General features: G+C 36.1%; 1 protein-coding gene and 1 long non-coding RNA gene across 2 annotated transcripts; one reads left to right on the top strand and one right to left on the bottom strand.

The window, feature by feature from the left end:
• The first annotated feature begins 181 nt into the window (after positions 1–181).
• Positions 182–3,146, top strand: LOC147943165 (uncharacterized). Its single transcript, XM_087512923.1, has 10 exons — positions 182–541; positions 624–699; positions 789–886; positions 985–1,089; positions 1,175–1,261; positions 1,606–1,722; positions 1,943–2,046; positions 2,254–2,393; positions 2,485–2,621; positions 2,721–3,146. The coding sequence occupies exons 1-10, from the start codon at positions 299–301 to the stop codon at positions 2,898–2,900; spliced, it is 1,287 nt and encodes a 428-aa protein (XP_087369049.1). The 5' UTR covers positions 182–298; the 3' UTR covers positions 2,901–3,146.
• Positions 3,147–3,333: 187 nt separating this feature from the next.
• On the bottom strand, positions 3,334–4,183 carry LOC147943164 (uncharacterized). The gene is made up of 2 exons (XR_015598190.1): positions 4,031–4,183; positions 3,334–3,959 (listed from the first exon to the last, which is right to left on the bottom strand). It is a non-coding gene; the product is annotated as an uncharacterized LOC147943164 (long non-coding RNA).
• Between the last annotated feature and the right edge of the window lie 4,690 nt (positions 4,184–8,873).

Genomic DNA, 8,873 nt, shown 5'->3' with positions numbered 1-8,873 from the left:
TTTAATTGATGGCACAGGGTGTTTTACAAAATATAAACAAACTTTGATTTGGTTTCAGTTTTAACATTTTGGTATAATTCGGTCCAATTTCCCCGGTTCAGAATTACTGAAGTGCGAGTGAAGAATACGTGCCGGTTCTTGATTCTGCATTCAAACTGCGTGACGTTCTTTCGGCTTATCCGCTTAGTGAGCAAAAAAAACTAATCGAACTTGAAGAGAGAGTTGCAGAGAGGTTTTAGCCGCAGAAGAAAGGGTTTACTCTGTCTTCTTCCAACTTTGAGTAATCGAATTCGAAGCTATGATGACAACAACCACCAATACCATGGCTATGCTCCAAAACCTAGTCTTCTCTGTTCCCATCTCTCGTATGGTAGTACGGCGTCACTCCTTCGCTACCGCCTTCGCCGCTGCCGCCACAACCGTCGTACCGTCTCCTAAACCGGCCTCAGCCAAACCGGCGCGTACTCCACACATTGACTCTCAGGTTCTCCTCGGAATGACGGAGCCTGAGCTTCAACAGCTCGCTATCAACCTCGGTCAAGTAAAGATCCAATTTTTTTCAATTTAAGAAGGATTCGGGTTTGATTTAGTCGATAAAGTTCTGATTTTTTTTAATTTTGCAGGAAGGGTACAGAGGGAAGCAGCTCCATCATCTTATTTACAAGAGGAAAGCTAGTAAAGTTGAAGACTTTAGCAATTGTGAGCAAATTCTCACTAAGTTCTTTATTTTATGAATATTTCATCTTTCTTGACATTAACCAATCTTCAATTTTATTGATGCTTTAAAGTGCCACAAACGTTTCGTAAAGAACTTGTGGATGGTGGATTTAAAGTGGGAAGATCACCCATTTACCAAACTGTTACCGCAACTGATGGTACCATTAAGGTAAACTTTGTGTGTCAATGTTTGAGATTTTTCCTTGCTTGAAGCTGTGTTTGATTAGTGTTTAAAGGTTTCCAATGTTTTGTTTTTCTTTCGTATAGTTGTTGCTAAAGCTTGAAGATAACCTATTGGTCGAAACTGTTGGTATACCTGTTCAAGAAGAAGAGAAGGGCATAACGCGCCTCACTGCCTGTGTCTCTTCCCAGGTGAATCTGACTTTCTTAGAGATTTATATTTTTGGCTTTGCCTAATTGAGTTTTAATACTGATGTCTTGAAGTTTTCTGCTTTAGGTTGGATGTCCTCTGCGTTGCTCCTTTTGTGCCACGGGAAAAGGAGGGTTTTCAAGAAATCTTCAGCGGCATGAGATTATTGAGCAGGTTTGCTTCTAGTACTACCTCTTGTTTTCTGCAGTTTATGGATTATGTGAATTGAAATATGTTCAAAAGAATCTTATTTGGAATGATGATCAAAAAGAGAGCATGGTTACAGATTTATGAATTTGTGGTTTAGTTCCAAGATAAAACACTTAGGCTCAGATCTTAAGTAGAATACCTTATGCAATGAAAAAGACTATTAATCTGATCCTAGATGTCTCATCATAGAGAGGCGTAAGTGTTTAGAAACAGATGTTTGTTCCCACTTGAAAGACCCGGGAGAAGAATTCTTAGTAAAAAATGTAAATGTGGCTTGTGTTTACAAGTGTAATTTTTTAAATCTCTAGGTGTTGGCTATTGAGGACGTGTTCAAGCATAGGGTGACAAATGTGGTTTTCATGGGAATGGGTGAGCCGATGTTGAACCTAAAGTCAGTGCTTGATGCTCATCGATGTATGAACAAGGTAAGCCATTTTTGCATTTTGACATAGTTCTTCTGTGTAGATATAATTGAAGTTCTTGCTAAGTATCTAGGCACTGTAAATTAATTGGCAAGTCAACACAAAGACTTGACCATTAAAAAATCATGTTTCTAAGACAAATATATGATTTATTTCTCTGCATAATTGCAAAACAATAAGACATAGCACTCACTTGACAGCAGTATGCTTTTCTTTTACTTAGGACATTGAAATCGGGCAACGAATGATTACAATATCAACAGTAGGTGTTCCGAACACAATCAAGAAGCTTGCCTCTCATAAGCTTCAGTCGACCTTAGCTGTCAGGTGCGTCCTCACCTTTCATGTGTTGGTCAAAACTAAAATGATCTCTTCTACTTTACTTACCTTTCTTAGGTCAAGATACCCCAAACATATCATGAATTCTTAACTTCTAATCATGTAACATATGCTCTGGATCGATCAGTCACATCTTATTGATTTTCATGTTTCATATTATTTACTTACTCTTTAGCTGTTCTTTTGGTGAATCAGCTTACATGCGCCAAATCAGAGTCTCCGGGAGAAAATTGTACCAAGTGCCAAGGCTTATCCGCTGGAAGCAATTATGAAGGATTGTCGTGATTACTTCCAGGAAACAAATAGACGAGTCTCCTTCGAATATGCCCTTCTAGGTGTGTGAGCCTTGCAATGAACAAAACTTTTCTGTTTTGTCTTCCCACATTATATCACCTAATATATAGTTTAAAAAATGATATGATGCAGCTGGTGTCAATGACAAAGTTGAGCATGCGGTGGAACTTGCAGAGCTACTCCGTGAATGGGGTAAAACTTATCACGTAAATTTGATACCTTACAACCCGATAGAAGGATCAGAGTACAAGCGACCATACAAGAAAGCGGTATGTTACTAACCATTAAAGCCTACGCATTTGTGATTTTGGTGTTTGAATACAAATAAAAAGTTCCTTAAATCGCTTCTGTTAAACCAAAATGTGCAGGTCCTAGCGTTTGCAGCTGCATTGGAGTCACGTAAGATAACTGCCAGCGTCAGGCAAACAAGAGGACTTGATGCAAGTGCTGCTTGTGGTCAGCTGAGGAATAAGTTTCAGAAAAGCCCTGTAGTTACTGAGACGGATAGTCAAGAATCTCAGCCAGATGCAGAAGCTGTCGCGTGTTGATGTTAGGATTGCACAAATCTCTGGTTTTGCCATTGGATGGCTTTGTTCAACTTTGTTTTGAAAACTAGACAGGCATGACTCGATGACGAAAAAGTAAAATTTGCCTTTAAAGGTTTGGTCGGTCACTACAGCTGGGGATGAGGAGACTGACGACTCTTGACATTAGTTTTATATATGTTTTTGGCCTATATGTTTGTGATGTATACTTTGGTTTATTATAATTGTGACGAGGAAGCCAATTTAATAGTGTTATCCAGTGAACGATATTAACAGATCAAATCCATACAAACTTTAAATACATGACCTGAATTATCATATTTTCTCCTTAATACGCATATAATGTCGATCAATGGAGTATATATATGATTCTGGACAAGTTTACGAATGGGTAAAATAAAACTTATATAATTGATTGGAAGGTGTAACCAGAAACGATGATAAACATAATTTTCCTTTAAAAATGATAATATACAAAGTAAATAAACACAAATAAAATTGCAAGACAAATGTTAAAAATCATTATAAAAACAAAAATTACAAAACAAATGTACTAGAAAATACAGTTTGATTACAAATCAAAAGTTACAATTTTTTTTGCATATCCTGAAATATGATTATTATAAGAAACCTTGAGAGCAGTCAGCTGATATAAATAAGAATCCAGTTCTTTATAGAGTGAATTGCTCTTCAAATGTTGCAGTTATACCATTCTACTAACAACATGCTTTCACTCTATACAATCCAAGGTGTTTAAAAAATATAACTATTTTGCATATCCTGGAATATATCTAATAAATTTTCTAGTATTTCTTTACTAGAAAATACCACTACGCTATGTTGGACTTAGAATCCGCTATGTTGGACTTAGAATGGTGAGTGGTTAGATGTAAGTAAATGAAAAATTCGCTTGGAGAGAAAAATCACAACAAAACCTTGTTGGTTATCTTGGAAAGATATCTCAATATTCCGATGACACCAAAAACAATCGGGACGGACAGGACGAAAGAGACACACGGCTGGTGAAAATTGGGCCCGAACATGGAAAATAAGACCATGAACCTATAAGACAAGACCATGTTTTAGACGACGCTCGGCTCAGTAAACAAAACAAAAGAAGTAAATGAAAGTACCTTTCGATAAGACAAGACCATGACTCGATCTAACGGCGGGATCTGATCTTAGAACTCATCTCTGCTTTTGTGTCAAGATGGAGTTACAGATCGGCGCTCGTGTTTAACTCTTTTGTGTATTTGACGTCAGGCTTTGCCGTTTTAGGTTTAGGTTTATGAGAGGTCGAGAGTTGGCTTTATATAGTCTCAAGGTAAGGTTTCCCTGTTGGATACCCTAATTTTTTTTTTAATGTAAATAGTACAAAAGCCTTTTTCGATGAAACTGATGTACACTGTATTATATTATTTAAAGTTGGATATATTTTGTAAAAGCTATTTATTTATGTATTTTTTTTTTTATAATTGGAAAAAAATATAATGACTCTTGACTTTTTCAGAAATAAATATTTGAAATTTTGTTCAATATATTTTGAGAATATTTATGTTTATAAAAAGAAAAATATATTAAAAAAGGAAACAAATTAACATTTTTATAACTGGAGAATAATATATTGATTATTGAGTTTTTCAGAAAAAAATATATTGAAATTTTAAAAAGAATATTTAAATAAAAAGGTAAAGGATATCAAAAAAAAAAAGGATAGAAATTAATCTTTTTTATTTTGTAATTCCTTGTTTGAATAAGTCTTTTTCGGTTTCTCCGCTTCTCAATTTGAAAGGAGTAGTAACTTTATATTTTTATAAAATAAAATTTTCATTTCAGTTTGTTAGATGCTAGAATCCCATACATTTCACTTTTTACCATATACAGTATATTTCATTTTATTTAGAATATTCTGTACGATATATACGTGTGTGTGTCCAGTGTTATATTTAGCTACGTAACTGTTTGTAGTGAATTGGACAATAACACCTAAGGCCAAAGTCCAAAGTCCAAAGCTTTTCAAAAAAATAGTAAATTCAGATATATTTTTTTAACTAATTAAGTTCTAACTTGGAAATAAAGGATCTAGTGAGTTGACAGACACGATCATGAAGCTTTCCTAATTAGGCGAAACATGTATTGTAGAGATTTTGGTTTTTCTTTATTTGCTGGTTAATAATAAATTAATAACCGGTGGTTACTGGTTAGTGTGGTTAATGTGAAATTCCATATCATCTTAATCATGGTTATTTATTTTTCATCCTCGAGGCTCCACCATTACTCTAGGATTGCATCTTCGTCTTAGCTAGATCAATTGTTTGTTTTATTGAATTTTTATTTTGGTTATAGTATGATTCTAAATCCATGATTCGGTGGCATTGGTTTCTAAGCTCAGAGATTCTGATTTGATTTTTACCTTTGATGTCGTTTAAATGCTTGTTTGATTGCATTTGACATGAGATTTATTCTAATGTTTTTATCTTCAGGAAACGAAACTATCAGATTATCAGATTATCAATTATGTTAGACTATCAGATTCAAATGTACCAATTCTTTCTAAGAAAACAAAACTTAATAAGCAACAAACGTTAATACAATCGATATGTAGCCTAGTGATCGAACTGCAAGAATATCAGAAGTACATAGCGACGAAACTGGTTATTTGATTGGGCAGTGAAAGGTATATATAATGAACAAAAAAAAGAAGAAGAAATTTTGTTATTAATAATGAAACTTCATACAACATAAGACTCGGCCAAAAGACCAGTACAATGATAAGAGAAAATTACAAGTGAAGAACTCATGTATTGATCTCCTAGACACACTCACATACACATCTTTCGCTTCCCCATCTTCTTTCTTGCAAAATCACTTATCTTTTGTAATTTCCTTCGTCACAACTATGTATCTTACTCTTTTGCATATCTTAGAATATGTCTACTATTAAGATGATCAAAATCCATCTTACTCTTTTGAATATCCTCATATATGTCAGTCCACTATTTCAATGATATATCAAAATCCATCTTACTCTTTTGCATATACTTGAATACCCATATAGGATTTGAAGACCCATTCCATCAACTAAATCTACAACTTTAGTGATATGGTAAAGACTAAAACATAGATCTATATCCCATTTCTACCATCTGATCAACTTAAACTATTCCACATAAATCTTCTATTTGAGATAAAATCCATAAAACCAAGTGTTTTAAGCTATTGGTGCTTAAAAACAAACAAAGCCTCATCATCTCAAAACTTGGTTTTCTCAACATATATAGATTATGGATAGTTTGAGTATCACCATTCGCTTGGAGAGAAAAATCACAAAGCCATGTCGTTTCAACTTAAAAACAGCCGTATGTATTCCAATGAAACCAAAAACAGAGAGGTTGAGACGAGACACCGTATCATCGAAGGTACTGTCATTAAACCAACTAGTCAATCTTAATCTCATACCTAGTCCCAACCTAGCGCTACTGGCTACTCAAAGGAAGAATTAGCTGCAAGGTACCTTAAGGTGTGACAGGATGCTGAATCAATCTAACAGCAGAGATCTTCGAACCCCAATAGTCTAACAGCAGATTCAGACCTCTGAATCAAACGCAACTTTTGTGTTTCACCAAAGTGGCTCTTTTCTGGATCTCTTTGTAAGGAATGAGTTTGCAGAGCTTGGCGGCGCTTGCCGCTTATGTTTTATTTCTCTCTGTTTTTTTCTTTTTTTTTGACATCAGGACTGTAGGTTTAGGTTTATGACGGAAAAACGGCTTTTTCATACCCCGACAATAGCCCTGTGTTGAATTCATACATTTGACTATTGATCTGACCTAAACATACATTATGTTTATGAATATTTGAATTCCGTACCCCAACTTCGAAATCAATACTCCAAGTATAATTGTTGTGCCATAACATACAAAAACGTGTTTATCGACTAACTCTGTTAAGCTTCCGTTTAACCGTTTTGACGTGGATTCCACGTGTGCGCAGCGATTCAAACGACGTCGTTTTGGCTAAACAGAGAAACTAAAATTTCGACTAAAACGACGTCGTTTTGGTCATTTTCTCTCAAAAAATCTCTCTTCCTCTATCCCGAAACTATCTCACGGCAGAGGAACCCTAGAATTTGGGCGTTTTCAATTTCGAGTCGATTTGAAAGAGCTGCCTAAACACCTATTTTGGGCTGCCTAAACTACTTCAGATCAGACCAAAAATTAAAAATGCCCAAATTCTAGGGTTCCTACCTGCGAGAGAGAGTTTCGGGAGAGAGGAAGAGAGATTTTGTGAGAGAAATAAAAAACGACGTCTTTTTGGTCAAAATTTTAGTTTCTCTGTTTAGCCAAAACGACGTCGTTTGGATCGCTGCGCACACGTGGAATCCACTTCAGAACGGTTAAACGGAAGCTTAATAGAGTTAGTCGATAAACACGTTTTTGTATGTTATGGCACAACAATTATACTTGGGGTATTGATTTCAAAGTTGGGGTACGGAATTCAAATATTCATAAACATATGTATGTTTAGGCCAGATCAATAGTCAAATGTATGAATTCAACACAGGGCTATTGTCGGGGTATGAAAAAGCCGTTTTTCCGGTTTATGACATCCTAATGTGTGACTTGGGTGGGTTTATATATTAAAACGTTTCCGTATACATTTTTGTTTATTATTACTAACAGTTTTGGCTGAGAATAATCTCTACGGTGATGGGGTTCACGTCATGCACACCTCTAAAAAAACTGTGTTTCTAATTATATTGGGAATCTTTTGTGTGTTCTTCTATATGTCATTGATCTGATCCGCCGTTGTTCCGGCGAGTCTCATGTGACTTACATTATCCTTTCTTAACAACCTCAATAACTGTTTTAATACTCTTTTAGATTTTGTAACTACTCAATTCTCCTACCGACCCTTTTAATGGCTCCCACGTTTCACTCTAATCATTCTAAGTACCATTTCCTTTTTCATCTGTTTCTCTGATACTCATGAAATTTAAGGAACTACTCATGGAAGCTTCACAGCAACATAGTAACAAGAGACATGACTTAGAGGAAGGAGTAAGTACCTATGTTCCTAAAAAAAAAAGACTCAAAACTCTTTATTTCAACTGTTACTTATATGATTTTGTATGTTTATGCAGGTAATGCATCTTAAAGAGAGACTAGAGGAAGAAGAAGCAATAAAGAGAACTCTAAAGGCTTCTTTCGATGGCTCTGTTGTGTCTCTTCCAAGTATGTCCTCATTGTTTCTTCCACCTCAGGTAAAACCAATACTCATACCTCACATATATAATACTAACTATTTCTTAATAGTAATACTAACTATTTCCTAATGATCAAACAATTAAAGTGTTTGCTGTCTAATAGCTTTCCGAGCTTATACAAGAATTAGCCGTCGTGGAGGCAGAGATTTATGTCTAGACCGAAAAATCGAGGAGCTAAAGCTTAAACTATATTACGAACAGAGTGATATGTCTGTATTTTGCATCTCCTTAGCCTGTATTTTTCATGCCTTTAGCTAGGACAACTAGTTGTTTTGCATCATTTTAGAACCTCTTTCGTACATTTTGCATGTTTAGGAAGTTTCTGCATCATTCTTGCATACATTGCGCATTTCGGAGTTTTTCAGGTGTTTAGGAGACGTTGGAAGCGCACACAATCGAGCTGCTCCTCACTTACACAATCGAGCGCTCCTCACTTCCTAAACCGAGCCCTCCTCACTTCCTAAACCGAGCCATGCTCCTCACTCCCTCAACCGAGCCATGCTCCGCACTTCCTAAACCGAGCCCTCCTCACTTCCTAAACCGAGCCATGCTCCTCACTCCCTAAACCGAGCCCTCCTCACTCCCTCAACCGAGCCCTCCTCACTTCCACATTCGAGCGCTCCTCACTTCTACAACCGAGCCATGCTCCTCACTTCCACAATCGGGCTACTCCTCGCTTCCACAATCGAGCCATCACTCGAGCCACCGGTCTA

Source organism: Camelina sativa, chromosome 5 (assembly GCF_030686135.1).
Source record: "Camelina sativa cultivar CO46 ecotype springtype chromosome 5, ASM3068613v1".
NCBI lineage: Eukaryota > Viridiplantae > Streptophyta > Magnoliopsida > Brassicales > Brassicaceae > Camelina > Camelina sativa.
This window is presented reverse-complemented; position numbering and strand designations above follow the sequence as displayed.

Excerpts from the sequence above, each read along its gene's own strand:
- LOC147943165 (XM_087512923.1), top strand. The coding sequence starts at position 299 with ATGATGACAACAACCACCAATACCATGGCTATGCTCCAAAACCTAGTC. Across the intron at positions 542-623 it reads TCGCTATCAACCTCGGTCAA|GAAGGGTACAGAGGGAAGCA; the intron begins GTAAAGATCCAA and ends TTAATTTTGCAG. Across the intron at positions 887-984 it reads CAACTGATGGTACCATTAAG|TTGTTGCTAAAGCTTGAAGA; the intron begins GTAAACTTTGTG and ends TCTTTCGTATAG.